The 20,061-nt window shown below is 42.3% G+C and overlaps 1 protein-coding gene and 1 long non-coding RNA gene across 11 annotated transcripts in view; one reads left to right on the top strand and one right to left on the bottom strand.

Annotated features, from left to right (window-relative positions):
- Positions 1-684: 684 nt before the first annotated feature.
- Positions 685-20,061, top strand: part of NIPAL2 (NIPA-like domain containing 2) — a 47,454-nt gene continuing 28,077 nt past the window's right edge. For 2 of the 10 annotated variants that reach the window (XM_014550272.1, XM_014550271.1), the window contains exons 1-2: positions 685-892; positions 14,157-14,216. In XM_014550272.1, the coding sequence (XP_014405758.1) occupies positions 805-892; positions 14,157-14,216 (148 nt within the window). In that variant the 5' untranslated portion in view covers positions 685-804. Of the gene's footprint in view, positions 893-11,718; positions 11,922-14,156; positions 14,217-18,426; positions 18,617-20,061 lie in introns of those variants that run through there. The other 8 variants (XR_001364615.1, XM_005879261.2, XM_014550273.1 and 5 more) reach the window with 7 other exon arrangements.
- LOC106728319 lies at positions 3,192-14,677 on the bottom strand. Its single transcript, XR_001364616.1, has 3 exons — positions 14,667-14,677; positions 8,721-8,723; positions 3,192-3,275 (listed from the first exon to the last, which is right to left on the bottom strand). It is a non-coding gene; the product is annotated as an uncharacterized LOC106728319 (long non-coding RNA).

Raw genomic sequence — 20,061 nt, 5'->3', positions numbered from 1 at the left:
AGACAGTTGCTGTGGGTGTCATCAAAGCAGTGGACAAGGAGGCAGCTGGAGCTGGCAAAGCCACCAAGTCTGCCCAGAAAGCTCAGAAGCTAAATGCATATCATCCCCATACCTGCCACCCCACTTCTTAATCAGACAGTCTCGGAACTGTTTGTCTCCATTGGCCGTTTAGGTTTAATAGTAAAAGACTGATGAACGATTCATGCCTCGTAAAACCTTCAGAAGGAAAGGAGAATGTGTTATGGGCCATTTGGATTTTTTTGTATGTGTGGCAATTTTTAAATTATTTGTTTTTAAAATCAGTATTTTTTAATGGGAAAAACTAGCTTGACCAAAAATCTGTCACAGAATTTTGAGACCCATTAAAACTAAGTTTAATGAGAACAAAAAATAATAAAATAAGTGTTTTGGTCGAGGACCAAAAAGTCACTTAACTCCTTCCCATACACCTCAACTTTTGATAGTATTGATACTTATTTTACAGAGTTGTTATGGGAATGAAGCAACATTCATATGTGAGAAGACCCTGGGAACTATAAAATGCTACATCAGTGTGAATCACTTCTGCTGCTCATATGCTTGACACAAACACAGAAACATAATCATTGCTCTACAATGATCTGGCAAATAAATGTTAAAGCCACGATGCAAATTTATAGGGCCAACATTTTTAAAACAAGTTTTAAATATCTTCTTATTTACATTCTGATTTACTTCTAGAAATATTCCCATCTTCAGTTGGCACACCAAGAGCACCCAAGGCCATTCTTCAGGAGCTTGCTGTGGTGGGGCGGGGCTCTCCTGATGGCCCTCGGAGAGACAGGGAACTTCGCGGCCTACGGATTTGCCCCCATCACTCTCATCGCTCCGTTAGGCTGTATGTCTGTTACAGGTGAGCCAATTTCCTATGTTTTGACAAATGGAAATTTTAAGAGATCAGAAAGTTGATGAAAAACATACAACTTAAAAAAACACACGCAGAAAGGAAGAAGGTTTATTCCTGTCTTCTTAGCATGTTAACTTCACACAATATACTACTCATTTCAGTTATTCACTGTCATGCTGCCACATGAACCATGAATAAACTTGCATTTGGTAGCTTGACCACTGTGCATAAAAGCCCAATTCCCAGCCTGCGTCTTAATAAATTCACAGTAACAGCAAATGTTATGCTGTGCTTGTTCATTATTAATGAATCAGCTCAAAGCATCTTGTAATACAATTTATATTTTATTCATATGTTAAACTGACATTGCATGTACTTAGATTCCTTGGTGCCTGATCTCGACTCCATAGGTTAGCATCCCTTTTACATTAAAAATTAAATATTTGTTTCTTTTAAAATTTATATGATTTACTAAGTACATTTAGAAAAGGGAATGTGAGATGTTGCTAAAAGACTAAAAAAGGAGCAAAAATCACTGCTGAAAAGGAGAACAAATTCTCTAAACCTCGTTAAATCAATAAGATCTTTTTATTTTTGCTCTCTATTTGCTGCTATGGAAACAGCATGTTTCTAAATTTCTGTGAATGTGGAAGCCATTGAAATAGAAACAAGTGGCTGGTTATTGTCTGGTAACAACTAGATCAAGCATACCATGTGCTTACATATCCCAGTTTTAGTATTTCTCCTAGGAAGTATAAAACAGTCTTAAAGAATGCATCGTTTGAACTGAAATAATGTGTATTTATAGAGAATTTCATTTTGTTTAACAAGTAGTTTCCCCTTCTTAATCATTCAAAATATTTAAATACATTTATGATCTATGATGATAGAACATTTAGCAAAGACCACTTTTTTAATTTCTAGAAGTTGTTCCGTTAAAATCGCCATGCTGTTACTACTCTGAATAGGCTCACAATTGATGTAATTCTTTATCATTTTTAACATCCTGATAAAGGGAGCAATTTGGGTATGTCTTATCTTCTATTTAGTATACATACCATGTACACGGACGTCCTAGATTTTATTTTCAAAATCTGAGAAATAACATAAAAGATCTAGTTATATTGTCAACGTGGGACTTCAGGCCCCCAATTCCCCAATTGTTCTGAAAATGTTATATTATTCTTCATAATGACTGTATATTTAGAGCCAATCTTTAGTTTTGTTTCTTTTTCTGCTTTATCCTCAATTTCCATGAAAGAGCTAAAGGAAAAAAGTGTCCAGGCATAATAGTTACCGGGGGCCGGGCTGAAATTCTCCATTGATCGCCAGATACCCAGTCCTGGGAAATCATTTTTCTGGGAACAAGAAAAGAACTACTCTAACCAGCTAAAAGAAAGAGGGATATGGCGGGATTTATTGTATAGATCCGAGACTTCCCAGGAATGAAATATAGCCAGGCCTTCTGGGAGGTGGATATTCAGAAGTTGTAGATCTTCAGTGAAGCTGCCGTGAAACTGCTCATTGCAGTAGGACTTGCTCGAGGCTCTCATTAACCACAGGAAGCTTAAGGGGTCCCGCCTTTCCCTCACTGCCCTGTCCTCCCCAAGTCCCCTGTGGGGCCTGCCTGCCCACCTCAAACTCTGAGTCCACTGCCTTGACCGATGGGCTTTGCTTAATGCTTCTCACTGTTTTGTGTGTGTGATCTTAGCCCCAATTAATGGTTCACATTTAGAACATTTTTAGCAACTTCCCTCTCTGCCCATTGAAAACATTCAAAGAAGTAAATGATGGCCGCAAACACAAATCATTTTCTGCTTTACAATCTTTGCAAATAATATATTCTCAGAAGTAATATCCCCACAGCACTCCTGAGCTGAATTTAGGTTATGATGAAGTGTCGTGGGTGGGATAGGGACTACTGTGATGGAGAATTTTCCCCAGAACAACCCCGACCACCCTGAGATTCTTTATAAAGATTATGGAAACTCGAGAGAATTTGAAGCAAAGGGGAAAGTATTTTTCACGCAGACGTATCTATGGCTGTGTTTACAGATAAGGCACAAGAGTGTTCACACTTCTTTGCTAGAACTTTTCCCCCTTATTATTCCTTGGGAGCCTCAACAGAGAAATCAGATCTCCCTTTGAATTAAGAAAAAAGGATAATGTCTGTTGCAATGTTGCATGGAGGTTGCATCTTCTGTTCTGGCCTCTTTTTCTTCCGCTGCTTTATAAATTTTTAAAAAGAAATTAGAATCTAGGACACTGTAGACAGTTTAGCTCTGAAGTCCAAGCGAAGGGTACCTTCTGCCCTCTTCCTCCGGCTGGTCTGCTCCTTCCAGCCCTCTGTGCTCCTTGACCCCATTGTGCAGTCTCACCACACACGGGTCTGTCTTAGTCATCAGAGCTCCTGCTCCCTCTGTACACTGCAATCGAGCAGGGTTTTTGGTGTGTTTTTTTTGTTTTAATTAGGACTAGTATGGAAGAAGCACTATGGTCAGCGTTATGGATATTTCCATTCGCACTCTCTCCACGTTCCCGCCTCAAACCATCTTCATTTCTGTCCTTTCTGGCCCTCTGTCTGTCTGTGTCCTGCTGGACCCCACTGACATGCTCACCCTGAGACAGCGTTTCACAAGGAGACTTTTGCCGGTGCTTTCGAGGGTGTTCTAAGGGACAAAGAATTCCCCAGTCAAGCACGTTTCTGAAATACTAGGCTTCCAGTTACGCAGGTGTCGTTCGTGTGGGGTTCCGGGGCCTGGGGTGGTCCAGGCGTAGGGTCAGTCTTTCAAAGGCAGAGGCAATGGGCCAGGTTTCCCAAACCTGACAATCACAAGATGCTTTTCTACAAAGCTTCTCTACAAACAACAGTTCTGCTGAGGACCCTCGGGGACTTTTTTTTTTTTTTATACTACAAACAACAGTTCTGCTGAGGACCCTCGGGGACTTCTGAAGGCAATGGTCCCAGCAGTCCCCGCATCGGGACTCAGCCGGGATAGACGACTAGCCCGAGCGGGCAGTGGGGTTGGATGACGGGAAACAGTTCTGGTGAGTAGGCAGATCGGAGTGGCCAGGCCTGGGTCCTGCTTTTTGAGAGAGAGAGAGTCGGAGCCCTGGTATCCTTGCCACCTTGTGCTTTTCCCCTACTTTTCTCACTAAAGGCCTTTGTCAGTGAAGAATGGGTCCCAACGCGTGTTCTGCGGAAAGGCTGGTGATACCAGCAGTGCGGTTAATTTTAGACTTGTGTTTGATTTTCCATAATTAAGAAAGCTTAATGGGTAGTTTTTTCACTTTCATCTAGCGCTTCGGCTGGATGCTTCCCCAATAAGCCAGGGCAGTAGAATGGTCAGGAGCACAAGCTCTCGGGCCACACTGAGGCTCAAATCTCAGTCCTGCCCCTGGAAAGCTCTGTGACCTTGGGCAAGGTGTTTAAACCGGTTCATGCCTTGATTTCTAATCTGCAAAATGGGAGTAAAAAGAGTGCTCACCCCAGTCAGAGAAAGACAAGTATCACGTGATCTCGCTCATAGGTGGAATCTGATGAACAAAATAAACTGATGAACAAAGTAGATCCAGAGACATGGAAGCAAGGAACAGACTGTGGAACCTCAGAGGGAAGGTGGGGGTGGGTGGTTGGGGAGAGATTAACCAAAGGATTTATATGCATCTATACATAATCCAGGAGCACAGACAGTAGTGTGGTGAAGGCCTGGTGGGGGGGTGCTTGTGTGGAGGAAGTTAATGGGGGGAGAAGAAGGGGTGATCTGTAATACTTTCAACAATAAAGATAATTGTTTTAAAAAAAGAAAAAGAGTGCTTACCTCAGACGTGGTCACAGGAGGAATTGGGTAACACCCTGAGAACAGAACTAGCTGAGCAGTAAGTACGGTGTCTGCCTCAGCGACAGCACTGGTTCTCGCTGCTGTGCCGCCTCCTCACATAGAAACGAAGCTCCCAGTCCCCAAAGGTGGCCAATGGTTACATTTTCTAAAGTGGATGAACCAGTTCAAGAAAAGCTTTTCGTTCTTACCCGCGCAGTGGTTAACTTTCAGGGAGCTAGAAGTCGGATCTTCCCGGCTCCTCTGTTGGGCCATTAAGCAGTAATTACCCTTGGACTCCTCCCCACATTCCCTACCAAAACAAGTTGGAAATGCTAGGATTTCCAGGTAACCTACCACGACAAAATGCACCTAGAAACCAGACCCAGGAGTTTGTCAGGGGACAAGTGGTAACAGCCTGAGATGTGTGTGCAACTCTGTCTACTTGCTACTCTCACTTGGCAGCACTTTCTTCGCTCGCTGACTAACTTCAAAGAGGCTGAAGGGCGGAGTTTTTCAGGTCTAACTGCAATTTAAGAATGTGTTTTCTGTCCGGCTGGTGTGGCTCAGTGGTTGAGTGTCGACCTATGAACCAGGAGGTCACGGTTCAGTTCCTGGTCAGGGTTTGGGCTCGATCCCCAATAGGGGGCATGCAGGAGGCTGCCCATCAATGATTCTCTCTCATCATTGATGTTTCTACCTCTCTCTCCCTCTCCCTTTCTCTCTGAAATCAATAAAAATATATTTTTTTTAAAAAAAATAGCTTCTGAAGAACTATTTACTATACCAAAAACTTAGTAAAAAGAAGTAAGCTGGATATCTGTAGAACTTGTACTAAAATTTTAAACTTCTGCTTTACTGCCTGTCCCAGGTACACCCTCCTCCTCAGCAGGCCTTTCCTGGCTCCTAGACGAAATTCAGCAGGCGTGGTCTCTGCTCAGTGCCTTTCTGTGAGTTAGCAAAAGGCAGCCTTTCTCGTGGTACTTTGTCTGAAAATTGGAATACGTTGATTTTATTGAAGCAGGACACTCTGGTGCCACCTGTCAGAAAGTTGTCCTGGGAAAGACACAAACCAACAGAATCTGAGATGTGGGTGGTGCCTCCTCAGCTGCAGTGTCTGTGCTCTGCACAACCTGCTCAGGGGCCCCGGCCGGTCCCGACCTCGCCCTTCCCCTCTGGCAGGTCCCATCGTGCTCTCAGTGACTGTTTAATGTCCTGTCCCGGCCGTTCAACCGAGAGACCCAGGAGACTGTGTGCGTATCTGGCTGCCTGCGTTGGCTCTTTCTAGGAGAGGGGCCCAGGGAAATCACACAGTACAGCCTCGGGGAATTGGTTTGAAACTGAATTGTGATAAAACGAGGATAGGACGTTCCGATCTAGGGTGTTGGGACAGAAAAGAACATGTGTTTCAAAGATTTCCATTCCTGACGAAGCACAATGGTTAAACATTTCATTGCAAGGGACTTGTGAATATTCGCTCTTGTAAATGCACAAAGGTTTATAAGACTGTCATTTGGGGGTTGAGATGGAGTATTTGTGTATCTACAAAGGGTGTCCTTCGTGTAACATTTTCCTTTTTCTGTTCATCCCCATGCCTGTGATCTATGCATTGAGAGATGATTTAAAATCATTAAGCCCTAGCTGGTTTTGCTCAGTGGATAGCGCATCAGCCTGCGGACTGAAGGGTCCCGGGTTCTATTCTGGTCAAGGGCTCATGCCCAGGTTGTGGGCTTGATCCCCAGTAGGGGGGCATGCAGGTGGCAGCCAATCAATGATTCTCTCTCATCATTGATGTTTCTCTCTCTCTCTCCCTCTCCCTTCCTCTCTGAAATCAATAAAAATATAAAAAAATAAAATCATTAAGTCAGCAACAATCCAAAGAGTTGAAGCCACATAGAGTGAAGAAGATTCAGGGCAGAGCTTGCTCAGTATAAAATTCACCAGGGGTGGCACAGGAGCGGGCCACGAAGGGAGCTTGCTGCAGGGGCAGGAGGGTGGAACAGATGGAACATGAGGGACATTCTCCAGTTTTGTGCCTCTGAGTATATTTTTTGGAAGTAATTAGAAAAGAGTCCAGAGGAGATATCATCTTTCTCCAATTAAACCCGGGCAGTCCTTTAGAAATAGCGAAAGGTAAGGAACTAACATCGAATGTGCGTCCTCTGTGCCAGGTACCATCTGAGCCACATACGCTTATTTTCCTTAATTATTTCCCAGCTGAATAGAAATGAGTAATAAGTAGGTCAAATTTGAGGTGAATTATGCGAGATCAAACACTTGGAATATTAAATGGAACGATAAAAATTAATAGCAACTCAGTCTCCTTGGCCCTGGGATAATTTCCTAAGAGAAGGAGTCACCCTCAGCGTGGCTAATTTGGATTAAAACTGGAGAAGAGAGTGAGACATATGACTGATAAGTCTTTTCCGTCTCTAATTTCCCCCAACATGCTGGCTTTTGCTCAAAATGAAATGCAGGATGTGGAATATATGTTGTTTCGTGTATTTCTGTTGTGCTGTTAGGAAGCTCTACACTGAAACACGTCTGCGATCCATTAGATGATGGGCATAGCGTAGCCAGACGCCCGGGCGAGGCCTTTTGGAGTTCCAGAGAAGTCATCTCAAGCAGAAACTTGGGTCTCCAAGATTTTTATTAGAAACAAATGAAAGGAAGCATAAACAGACCAATGAGTGAGTGACATTGCGTTCCACAGACCTAGATACTGCGCGTGTCCCAGCGCTGGGAGCCCTGTGCTTAATGCCAGCCGGTGAACTCGCTGGAGCTCCAGACCTCACAGCTGCCTGTGACAGTGGCGCTTCGCATGCATGTTTATCTTCATGTTGGACATGTGCAAAGATAAGATACCCCTTTTCTCAGTGACTTGCTGGGCCGTCTGCTTCAGCACATGGTCCCCAAACCAGCCTAAGTAACATCCTATATAAGAAAAGCCTAATATGCTAAGTGTCCGGTTGTCCGGTCATCCTTTCAACCAATCAAAGCGCAATATGCTAGTGATATGCTAAGGCCGCTCAACTGCTCACTGTGATGTGCACTGACCACCAGGAGGCAGACAGTCAACCAGTCGACCAGTAGCTATGACGTGCACTGACCACCAGAGGGCAGACGCTCGAACCAGCAGGTTAGTTTGCTGCTGGGGTCAGGCCAATCGGGACTGAGCAAGACGGGTCAGACACGTCCCTGGAACCCTCCTGCGGTCCCTCCCTGGCTGACCAACCTCCCACGTCCCTCATCGGCCCCGATTGTGCACCGGTGGGGTCTCTCGGCCTGACCTGTGCCCTCTCGCAATCCAGGACCCCTCGGGGGATGTCGGAGAGCTGGTTTCAGCCCGATCCTCCACTTGTGCACAAATTCATACACCGGGCCTCTAGTGTGTGGAATAAAGCTCTGAGGTTCTCACCTTACGTCTGTCCGCTCGTGCACTCAGCTGAAAGCATTCCAAAAACCTAAAAACTGTATTTGAAATGTCTCTTCCGTCCATCCTTATTATTTGAGAACACCACAGTGTATTTCTAGAGAAACTGCTATTGTTGAAGTAATGTACATTTAAATTTATAATACAGAGTTAATCTTTCCAGTGATAGCATTTTCATTTTTTTTGGAGTCTTTTCAAGTTTAATCACTACTGTGTGTCAAGAAAAAAAATGTAGAAAAGAAGGGATCATTGTTCTTAATCCAGATACATTTTCTCATTTGAAATTATGCGAATAACCTATGAATTATCCTTTTATTATCTTCAATAAATGACAATAGCAATTTTTTTAGTACGATGAATTACTTATTCACTTTTATTCCTACCATTAGGGATGGTAGGCTAACTTTTCTCTCTGTAAAGAAACATCTTTCAATGTGTCCTCAGATCTTCAAATCCTGACTCCATGGGGTATGTTGTAACTGACATGTAATTCTACAACTAACAGGGAATGATAATTGTGGAGCAGCCAGTGCCTCATACGATTAGACTAGACTGAGCCTGTGAGCACGCTCCATGTGTGCACGTGCTTGACGCTGGGCTGTGACTGACACGAAAGTGCTTTGCGGTTTGCTTTTACCCGTACAATACAGCTGCCCTGCTAAGTGGTCAGAAACCACAAGCCAGATATTTACATGCGAGGATCTGTTTGTAGCGTTATTATGTAAGTCTGTTCTTTTCATGTCATGGGTTACTTTGTTTTTTTCATAAAAGAAGAGTTTTCTTTACTACTTTGCCTTCTACTTTCCTATATTATAAACATATACCCTGAGTTCTCTTCAGATCGTAGATACAAAACGGTAACTCGAATGTCCAGGAAATGGAAATTGAGGACTAGGACAGTGCTCACACACTGGTGGTGGCCTGCCGACCAGCTCTGGCCTCGGCTGTGTTTTGTTTGGCTCCAACAATGCTTATAAGAATACAAATTATTTCCCCATGTTTAGAAACTGGACCATGACACACACGAACTGGATTTTTGTCTAAAAGAATCAGATTTGGTAGCAGGGGACTCGCAGTGCGCGAGGGCTGAGTGATGGCTGCCACCTGTCACTGACTGTGTAGTCCGCGTCGCCACAGCCCACTCCTTTTTCCTCTCCAGAGGATTAGCTAAATGGCCACTGTCGGCATTTGCGTTCGTGACCTGAATGGGTTTTTTTCTTTCCAATTGAATCAAATAAGAATATCATATCATAATTACATATAGGTAATGTGTAATTGTTTTTATTCTTAAGTTTTGGATTAAATTTGTCTTTTAAGAAGTGGTCATAAAAGGGTAAAAAATGAGACGTACATGTGAACAAAATCTTTTTTTTTTATTCTTTATTGATTAAGGTATTACATATGTCTCCTTTCCTCCCCCTATCAGTTTATATATGTTGTTCATTATATTCCACAAATGAGTGAGATCAGGTGATATTTATCTTTCTCTGACTGGCTTATTTCACTTAGCATGATGCTCTCCAGGTCACCCATTGCCCCCGAAAATGGTAAGAGTTCCTTCTTTTTTACAGCAGCGTAGTATTCCATTGTGTAGATGTACCACTGTTTTTTAACCCACTCATCTGCTGAGGGGCACTTAGGCTGTTTCCAAATCTTAGCTATTGTAAATTGTGCTGCTATGAACCTAGGGCCTGGTTGCAAAGAATAATTCAGAAATGATATTCAAGTAAAATCTGCAGACATCTCGTGATTATTTTTGGTATTACGTTTCTCATCGTTCATAACCTGATGGCTTTTTATGACAGATACTGGGAGTCACAAGATGTTGCCACGATCTAACTAGAATTGCCAAGGTGTCTCATTAACAAGAATCCAATTGATGCCTCAAAAAAGGAGAAACGGAAGGACGCCAAGTCAGGATGATCTGAAGTTAAACCTGGACACCTTTGGGCTTTTGGGCCTTTTTAAAGTCTCTTGAGCATTTTTAAATAGAAATAAATTTGGGTTTCACAAAAAAATAAATAAATAAAATAAAATCAATAAAACATATTCTCAGGTGAGGAATTTTTTTTTTAAAAAGTGCTTTGCCAAGTGGATAGGCAAAAATAAGGTTTTCCAGTCTAACATATTCATATTTATTCATAATAATCATACTTTTATTGACCATTTGTATTTTTTCTGTTGATTATACATTCATGCCCTTCACCCATTTTTTTTTCTAGTGCATTAATATTTTTCTTATTTATAGGAGTTCTTTATATATTAAGGTTGTTGACTCTGTTGGTCTTGATGTGGTACACATAAACAAAAGTTGCCAATCCAAATATACCCTGAACACTGGGGGGTAGGGGAGGCCAGGGGATTGTCAAGGGCGGGGGAAAAAAAAGACACATATGTAATACCCTTTGTAATACTTTAAGCAATAAAAAAATGAAAAAAAAAACAAAAAACAAAAAACAAATAACAACAAGCTATTGTACATAGGAAAAGAGAGACCGCTAGACTTTGTTAGGGAAACAACTTTTTATTGTCAGCAGAGAGGAAGGGAGAGGGAGAGAGAAATAGAAACATCAATGATGAGAGAGAATCATTGATCACTGCCTCCTGCACACCCACTGGGGATCTTTAAATATATTTTATTGATTTCAGAGAGGAAGGGAGAGGGAGAGAAACATCAATGACGAAAGAGAATCTGATCAGCTGCCTCCTGCACGCCCTCTATACTGGGGATCCAGCCCTCAACCTGGGCCCTCAACCTGTGCCCTGACCAGGAATCGAACCCTCACCTCCTCGTTCATAGGTCAATGCTCAACCACTGAGCCACACCGGCCGGTACTGACTTCTCTTCTTGAATTTACCTCACAGTTGTAGGCTTGTGCGTCACTGACATCACTGTCCTTTTAGAGGAGGGGTCCTCAAACTTTTTAAACAGGGGGCCAGTTCACTGTCCCTCAGACCGTTGGAGGGCCGGACTATAGTTTAAAAAAAAACTATGAACAAATTCCTACGCACACTGCACATATCTTATTTTGAAGTAAAAAAACAAAACGGGAACAAATACAATATTTGTATTTGCATGTGGCCCGCGGGCCGTAGTTTGAGGACTCCTGACCTAGATGTACCACAGTTTTTTAATCCAGTCGGATTAAAATCTTTTTTAAATAGCCATACTATAACACATTTAAATAGTTATTGAACTTTCTCCTGTGCCATTAAATCTTTAATTAAAAAATTATTATTTGGAGGGGTAGATAATTTAAGTAAAATGTACACAAATAATTCAGTGTTGCAAATTGAAAAAGGGAGTGCCATTTACCTATCACTCTACAGACCCAAAAATCAAAAATGATTTTTAGGTAAAAATCTACCCTGGGGTTTAATTGCTATCTTACAGAAATGTTACCGAACTCAAGGGGTTTGCCACTTGGGATGTTCTTATTCAAGGACAAGACACGGTTGCTATTAGTTTTATTCTGGCAGCAAGTAAAACTCACATCCAAAGCTCTGCCTTCCCAAAGGGAGGCTTAGCCGTTGCTTATGTACACTGTTTGGTTGATTGCCTGTCAATTTCTTCTTTGCAGTTGGCTAAACTTATCTAGTTATGGTTCTGGTCTAGCTCATCCCATTGCAGCTGCATCTGCAAAATACTGTGCATTTTTTAACATCTAGCAAGAATAGCATTAAGAACCAACCCCCAAGACCTTGAGACCCTTGTCCTGTGTAACAGAAAACTGATGCCTAACTTCTGATCCTTAGTGGCTATCACAGAAGAAATCCAAATCAAGTTAGTGCAACCTATCTGAACTCTCATGCACCAAATTAATGTATGCTTGTTGGTTTCTCCCTCTCACTGTGGCCTGCTATGGATCTTAGAGCACCAACTCTTGGCCACATGAAGCTAAGTAACTCTTCCATAATAACAACCAGGTTTTAGAACAAGTCTAAGTGACGTCAGAGAGGAGGTGAATGAAGAACAAATAGAGGGTTTGTTCCTAAGCATAGCAGGAAGTATTAGAGAGCTCAATACCAGGGCACATCCCTATACCTGGGACTGGAACGGTCCCCCACATCTAGACTTGGTTCAGCTGCAGCCACCAGAATCTTGCTTGGCCTTTATCTGTTTTCACCTGGAAATCCCAGTCAGAATGCCCATGTGTAAGTTTCCTTTGTCAGCCTTGACCAGAAAGCATCTGCATTCCGATTGCTAACCTGAGTGACACTTAACGGCTGAAGAGAGAATAGATGGCTCATCAATAGGAGTCAGTCCATTGTAACAGTTGCTAAGATTCTTCGTGGCCATGAAGCTCTATGGTCGAGGCCAAGTGACTATATGACTAAACTTCCCCATGGAGCACTATTTGAGCCAGAGAAAATACTTTAGTTTTTTGTGTGTGTGTGTGTTTGAGGCCAAGTGACTATATGACTAAACTTCCCCATGGAGCACTATTTGAGCCAGAGAAAATACTTTAGTTTTTTGTGTGTGTTTTTGTCCTTTCCCCTATGGATAATATTCCTGCTATCTTTTTCCCTCATGATTCCTACATAACCACTTCATATGCTGCTTTTCACCTTTTTTAGTGTGTTATGGTCATTTGTAGTCCAGTGTCTATCTCTGGAGTCACAGTGTGACACTGTGTAATGAATTTAATCCCAGAGTCTATGCACACTCATGTAGACCTGTGTCTGTGAGCGCTCTGTGGAGACCAGTGGCCGGGAGCGTTCTCTGTGTAGACCCATGTCCTACGAAAGCCAGAATGAACCTCTGCCCAAATATGCGTGTAGTCCAAAATATACCCAACAGTGTGCGTGCTCAGAGGTACCTATACCCAGCACAAATCTGTTTCATTTACAAGTGTGTTCTGTTTTAATGCTTTTGATCTCGACATTTTTTTCTGTTGAATATTGGATTTTACTAGAGGAATAGAAGTGTAATAGGTTTCCCCCCTTTCTAAGGGTCCATTGCACAGTGGTCATGGTTATAGCCACAACTAGACAGGGTTGAGTTTGACAGATCTCTGATTGCCAATGTATACGGGAGCACTTTTAGTTTATTTTTTCCTCATCTTAAACATTTACTACTCTGCTTGGAAGTCATGTGATCAGCTGTTGTTCCGATACTGTTTTTGCTCAGCCCTGCTCTCATTTTAACAATGTTTTTCAGGGTAAATGAGTTACAAGTAAATGTATCTTAATAGAATGTTCCTCTTATTGCTTTCTTTGCTAGATAAATAAAACTTAAAATCTTTTTATTCTCTTATGTAAAAATTTTATAGAAAATCTCATGTTCTCTTAAAACAGAAAAATGAGTATATAAGTGCATCAGACATAATTTTCTTTTCAGAAAGTAAAAATAGCATGTTTATGTTTCATAAAACTCTGATAACTATTTCACAGCAATTTATATGATTTGACGCATTAGTGTAGTTCAAGCTTATTGTTACCAATCATATCCTTTTTGCGTTTTGTAGCTTTAACAGGCCCAGTAGCCTGTTGGATGTGCAGTGTGAGGGGGGAGCCAGGCGGAGTCTTAGGATTCTGGTGCTCGACAGAGGCATCATAGGAGTGAGGATTAGAGGAGGAGGTGATGGGAAATAATGAGTTTCCATTTGGGATATGAAGTTAAGACTTCCTTCTTTCCACCCTTCCTTTCTTTCCTTCCCTTCTGTCTCTTTCTGCCTTTCCATAGCAACACTGGTGTCACAGTTCCTCCCTCCCTCTCTCCCTCCCTCCCTCCCTCCCTTCTTCCCTTCCTTTCCATTCATTCATTCAGTCATTAAGGCCTCACTGTCCATGGGGCACCATCCCAATCACGGTCCCAGGGCCATTGTGAGCCAGGCTACTTTCCGTGTATCCTGAACCATGAGCAGGAAAGAAGTTACTTTACAGCCACAGCCGCTGGGTCTCTGACCAGGACACAGCCAGCCAGCTTAGGACACGAACTGCTTAACTCCTTTCAAATGCCATTGCGTAATATATGTTTTTATGTTGGAAACACCACTAACGGTCATTGTCTTTCTAGGTAGTGCCTTTATTTCTGCTATGTTTCTGAAAGAAAATTTGCGAGCCTCCGATGTACTAGGTAAGTAATTCTTCAATTCATGTCATTACAGCACTGCTTGATCAGGAAGTAAATAATGCTATCCATAAAAAATATGTGCTTTGGAAACTGGGAACAAATTACTGAAATGATATCATCTTGGAGGTGCTGTTTGCTCTTCCATGGGAAATACTTCCATCTTCATTACACCCACTCCCCATACTATTGACCACAGCAAATTATTATTTTATAGTATTGTGGTTATGAATTTTATGAAATTTTTACGAGCATAATAAAATCCAGTAAATTTTATTTCAAAGGATGTATTTGTTAGACTGTCCCATGAAAGTATACATGGAAAAGGAAAAAACACACCCTGGCCAGTGTTAAGTGGTTAGAGTGTTGGCCCTCGGACCAGGAGGGTCACAAATTCCATTCCTGGTCAAGGGCACGTACCTGGGTTGCAGGTTCAATCCCTGGCCCTGGTCAGACCATGTGTGGGAGGCAACCCATCCATGTGTCTCTCTCACATCAATGTTTCTCTCTCTCTCCCCCTCCCCTCCCTTCTTTCCTTCCACTCTCTCTAAAAATCAATGGAAAAAATATCCTTGGGTGAGGATTAACAAAACAAAAAAAAAGAAAACCACACACACAAATTAGATGTACCAATAGCTACCTGGTTTGCAGTTAGTTCTCTCCAAACATAACATAGAACATCGCTCTTTTATAAAATGTTATTGAGAAATACAGCTGCTGGTGGGAAATGACAGTAGCCTGCCTGGTGTAAGACAGATTTGTTATTAGCAAAGCTATCATCTATTGATTCTATCTTCCACCTCTTGTTGGAAATGTCATTGGTGAGAAGACTTTGGAGATTCCTGTTTCCTTCCTTGACAAACTCCTGTCTGAATTGCTGCTGGCGTATGATAATGAATATGATCCTTTAGGTGCTTGAAATAAAGCAATGTCCACTCGCTTCCGAGGAGATCACATTTGCTTTTAGAATGTGAGCGTTAGCTGGGAGACCAGCGTTGCTATGTTGAGCCTTATTTGTCTCTGATCATATTTCCCAGGAGCGAGTGTTAGGACAGTGTTGGCACTGTTTCTCTTCCTCCTTCCTTGGATTCTGCTACTAGAGTTTGTAGTCAAGATTGTCACATTTTTCATGGTTAAAGTGTTTTCCCAAATGCTATTCATACGTGAACTGCATCTTGTCACCTATATTCTTTTTCTATCTTTTTTAAATATATGATGGTTTGTGCAATCATTTGGGGGAGTTGTCTGGAATAAGAATGAGCCATGCCCGCGTTTTATAAGTTAAAAACCTTAGGTCCTACATCATTTTTCTCAGTTATGTAATGTCTTCAGGAAACTTTAAATCGTTTTACCTAAAATATACCATCGTTTGTCATTAATGGTCGATTAATGTTTAAATTAATCTAAGATATTTGATGAAGCGATACAAATGGATGTGAAGGGAGACTTGCCTAATTATCGTGAACATTCGTGGTAAAAAGATGACTAATTAAGACAGAATCTCTGCCCCCAAACAATACAGTTGAATGTTTTTTAAAAGCAGGAAATAATACGTATCATTAAGGCCTGAAGCTTTAGTTTAGAACAGGGTTTCTCAACCTCAGCACTGCTGATGTTTTAGGCTGGATACTCCCTCTTTGTAGGGGGCTGTCTTGTGCCTCGTAGAGTATTTAGCAACATCCCTACTGGCCTTTACACAGTGGATGCCCGTAGCACCTTCTGCACCAGTTATGACAACCAAAAATGACTTCAAACATTGCCAAATGTTCCCGGGCCGGGGGAGAGGGGAGTAAAATCGCCCCCAGTTGAGAACCGCTGGTTTAGGGTAAGGAGAGATTACTCTAACTGGGAAGCTCAGAGAGAACTTTTGACAGCAGAGGTAACGTTTGAATCCTCTCTGCTGGCTGGATAGGACAGGCAGGGGCCACAGCCAAGCATTGGGAGGTGGGCATACAGAGGGAACAACACGAGAAGTGTTAACGAAGGTGCAAAAGGGTAAGTATTCAATACTGTACTACAGCCACTGCCTGTAAGGTTTAGGGAAAGAATAAATGCTAGTCATAAACTGTGAGAGGGAAGGATATCAGCATCAATCGGTGCAGGTGGTTTGATCATAGACTTAGAAAACCCAAAATCAACTAAGCATTACTAACAGCAATTAACTGGCTCAACATCAAAGGATACGAATTGAACTCACTCTCGTGGGTTCAGATCTGGATTCAGCTTCTGCTGTCAACTGTGTGGCCAGCATATGACTTCACTTCTCTAAGCCTGTTGGCTGACAAGTATTAGAGACTGTTTTAAGGATCAAATTGGGTCATTCACTTAAGCACTTTGAACAATGTAAAGCCCTGTTCATTGTCATCATATGTGTAGCCAACTTTATGCCCAAGAGGTAATACTAAAAAGGAATAAGAAACATGTTCGTTCTCGCTCTCTCTCTCTCTCATCAAACCAAGTAAAACTTCTATTAGTTATTTAATTCTTCACTAATTTCTCTTATTTTAATAACAGAAAACTTTATTAAATATTTATTCTTTTCTGGTATCATAAATGTTCTAAATGAGCTATCTCATTTAAATGCAGGAACCAACCCATTTACAGAATGGGTACTTAGGTTGGATAACTTGCCCAAGGTCATATAACTAGCAAGTGGGGAGCCAGTGTGCCCCTACTGGCAGCCAGGTAGCACTACAGGGCAAAGGCTCCGGTGCTTCTCCCGTGTCAGAAAGCTGTGTGACCTTTGCAAAGTGACTTCCTCTCTTGAAGTCTCAATTTTCTCATCTTTAAAATGAAGATAATATTACCTGCCTCAGAGGGTTAAATTAGTTCATGTGTATAAAACTCTTAGTATGGGGCCTATCACATCATATCATCCTGACTCCTACTACCACCCCAGCCACCACTACACTCTACTGATTCAGCAGAGGACACCCAGAGGAGGATATCTTTGCACACATTAGCAATCCAGGTTTCATTTCCCGTGGCTCTGGTTGGGGTTCTTTTTTTTTGCCTTCCTAACTTGATGCTTTTTTAGTAGGGCTATATCACCGATAGCACATTTGTTGCATACTCTAGTTAAAACTGCTCAATATTCTCTCTCTCTCTCTCTCTCTCTCTCTCTCTCTCTCTCTCCATATATATATATTTTTTTTTTTCAAAGAGGAAGGGAGAAAGAGAGAGAGAGAGAGAAACATCAATGATGAAAGAGAATCATTGATCAGCTGCCCCCTGCACATGCCCTACTGGGGACTGAGCCCGCATGTGCCCCAACCAGAATCGAACCGTAACCTCCTGGTTCATAGGTCGACGCTCAACCACTGAGCTATGCCAGCCAGGCAAAACTGGTTAATTCTTAATTTCAATCTAGTATCATAAGAATAAGGAAGGATGTATTCACCAATTCCATACCCACGTCTCCAACAGCGGCATCATAAGATGATCGTGATCTGAAGTGCCATCACCCACCTCATGCTTAGGAAGAGGTTTTTCCTCAGCCTCACTCAGCAGTGTGTTGTCACATGTCTTTTCTTTTGTCCTGTATTGCTGTTGCCTTGAGCAAATTTGGCTCTTTCTGTTAGAAGCTAAAAATGCATTTTTTTTCCTTTACACAGACTAAAACCAAACAAGGAAAAGAATAGTGACATTTTAAAAAAAAGATTAACATATAAGCATGCTAAAAATTAAATTGTCAAAATGTGCAAAAGAAAATCACTTATTTTTCCCTGCTTGAAGCAAATGGCAGTTTGTTTTGCATGATGGAACAAATGAAGATTTTTGGACCATGTGGGAACAAGCTGAACTAATTTATTGCCAAATGTTGCTCTGTGACTCTGAAGCTTTTCACCACTGGCCTCAAAAAATGACCTCACAAAAGCTATGTCTGAAAGGAATCGCCAACTATTATTAACTCAATGACAAGCTTTGGACTGTGTTCTGATTCTCAGTGGATTAATAGCTTTAAATTATTTTAATGATTTTTTTTCCTTTAAAAAAAAGCACCAGATTTCTCTCCCCTTTAATCAGCCAAAAATGATAGTATGTTCCCCTCTCTTCTCCCTTTGTCATCAGAAGTACGGAATCTAATAGTCTGGGAGATCCTAGCTGATTTACTCCAGATACTTATCATAAAAATAAAAATTGCAGTGCATTCATCAGCACTCTCCAGAGACTAGTAACGTATTGACTTCAAGTCACCTATTAATGTCTTCCCCAGACAGAACGTCAAGAAATTCATTGTGAGACGAGGACCATCTCCCGCTTCCTCCTCCCACACCAGAGGTCAGCTTGTTCGGGGCCAGTGGCTAGAGTACGAATCTAGCCAAACAAGCCATTGTCTCTGGATGAGAGGACAGATTGGTTGTTCGGGCTTCCAAGCCGCCCCACGAAGGGCAGGCTTTGTGAAGGCAGGTTCAGGACTCTATTCCCTGCATTATAGAGACTTCTCAATCCAGGCCTCCTTCAGCATGTCACTGCCATAGCCTGGGAATCGGGGGAGATTGTACTGAGGGGAAAGAATGTCCCACGGGGTGTTCAGGAGCCCAGTTTATTCCGTGACTCCTGGTAACCCACAAAAGTCATAGCTGGAGCCCTGTTGATCAGGAGACACATTGCCAGGACCAAGAGAGCCCCCCCATCCATCTTCACTGGAGTCGGGCTCAGCTGAATCTGAAAAAAACTCTTAAGGCCAGAAGTAAGGTCAAGTCATATTCCAGAAGCTAGATGATAGACAGGTAATACCCGCTAGCCTCGAGCCCGGGGGTGGAGACCAATTAAAGGAGATTTCAGGTTTTACTTAAGAGGACGGTTGGGCTGGGAAACGGGATGTCAGCCGAGGAAGAACGGGGCTGCAGGTCTCAGATCTAGGGCTTGCGTAGAGGAGGACACAGCAGCTGGAGGTGCCAGTGAACGGAAGCATCGCTCTGATTCTAGGCTGTTTTCCCTCCAACCACTTTGTACTGCATTCTCAGTCCGAGAGTTTCAACAGGAGACTTTTACGCTAGAGCAGCGGCGCCTCCTGAAACAGGCCGCACAGCTGCATCCAGTTAAATGTCAGACGTTTCCCAAAGTAGAAAATAGTCCGCAAAGCGTACTATTCAGGATGATATTAATGGTCAGATATGGTTAGAAATATTACAACCATATCCTCCTCGAGGAGATTCACAGCAAACACTAAGGCATTGAGGGTCCGAGGGATCTTTCAGTTAAAGAACCATTTAAGTTTTTAACTCACCTCCTCCCAAATCAGTTTGACGTGGGACCTCTTTTGGTGGAGCATCCACATTATGAAACGGCTTCCAGTTTGGAGAGCTCGTCTGAAGGAACCCCAGGGCCAGCCAGGCCCCCTGCCATGGAGGTCAGTTCCTCTGTCCCCAGTGGGACGCTGCGTGAGGCCTCAGGTTATGCTCCGCACAGCTCCTGGGTGCCACTCGCTGAGACTACAATGTCAGGGCTGAGTTGTCCATTCATCGGCCCTGGCATACAAGAGGCAGGAGAGTGTGATCATTAAGAAAGTAACTACCTGGGTTCCAATCCACACTCTCCACTTCGCTAGAAAATTCCAGATAAGATCGTCATTTCCTCTTTGACTCAATTTCCTCGTATGCCCAATAGGGACAGTACTAGTTTTATGCAATATTATATATTACTAGTGGCCCAGTGCACAGATTCGTGCACATTGAAAGGATATTAATTAGAAGATTCATTCAGTAATTACATTACTGCAAAAAATTATATGTCAAAATAGTATATATAATATAGTATAAAATTAAAACACACGTGCAATTGGCACCAGCAAGAGCTGTATATGTATCATGCATGCGCGAGTCAACGTTTATTTTTAAATTGCCAG

Source organism: Myotis brandtii, unplaced genomic scaffold (genome assembly GCF_000412655.1).
Source record: "Myotis brandtii unplaced genomic scaffold, ASM41265v1 scaffold59, whole genome shotgun sequence".
NCBI classification, from domain to species: Eukaryota; Metazoa; Chordata; class Mammalia; order Chiroptera; family Vespertilionidae; genus Myotis; species Myotis brandtii.
The sequence above is the reverse complement of the archived record's forward strand: the minus strand, read 5'-3'. Positions and strand labels throughout refer to the sequence as shown.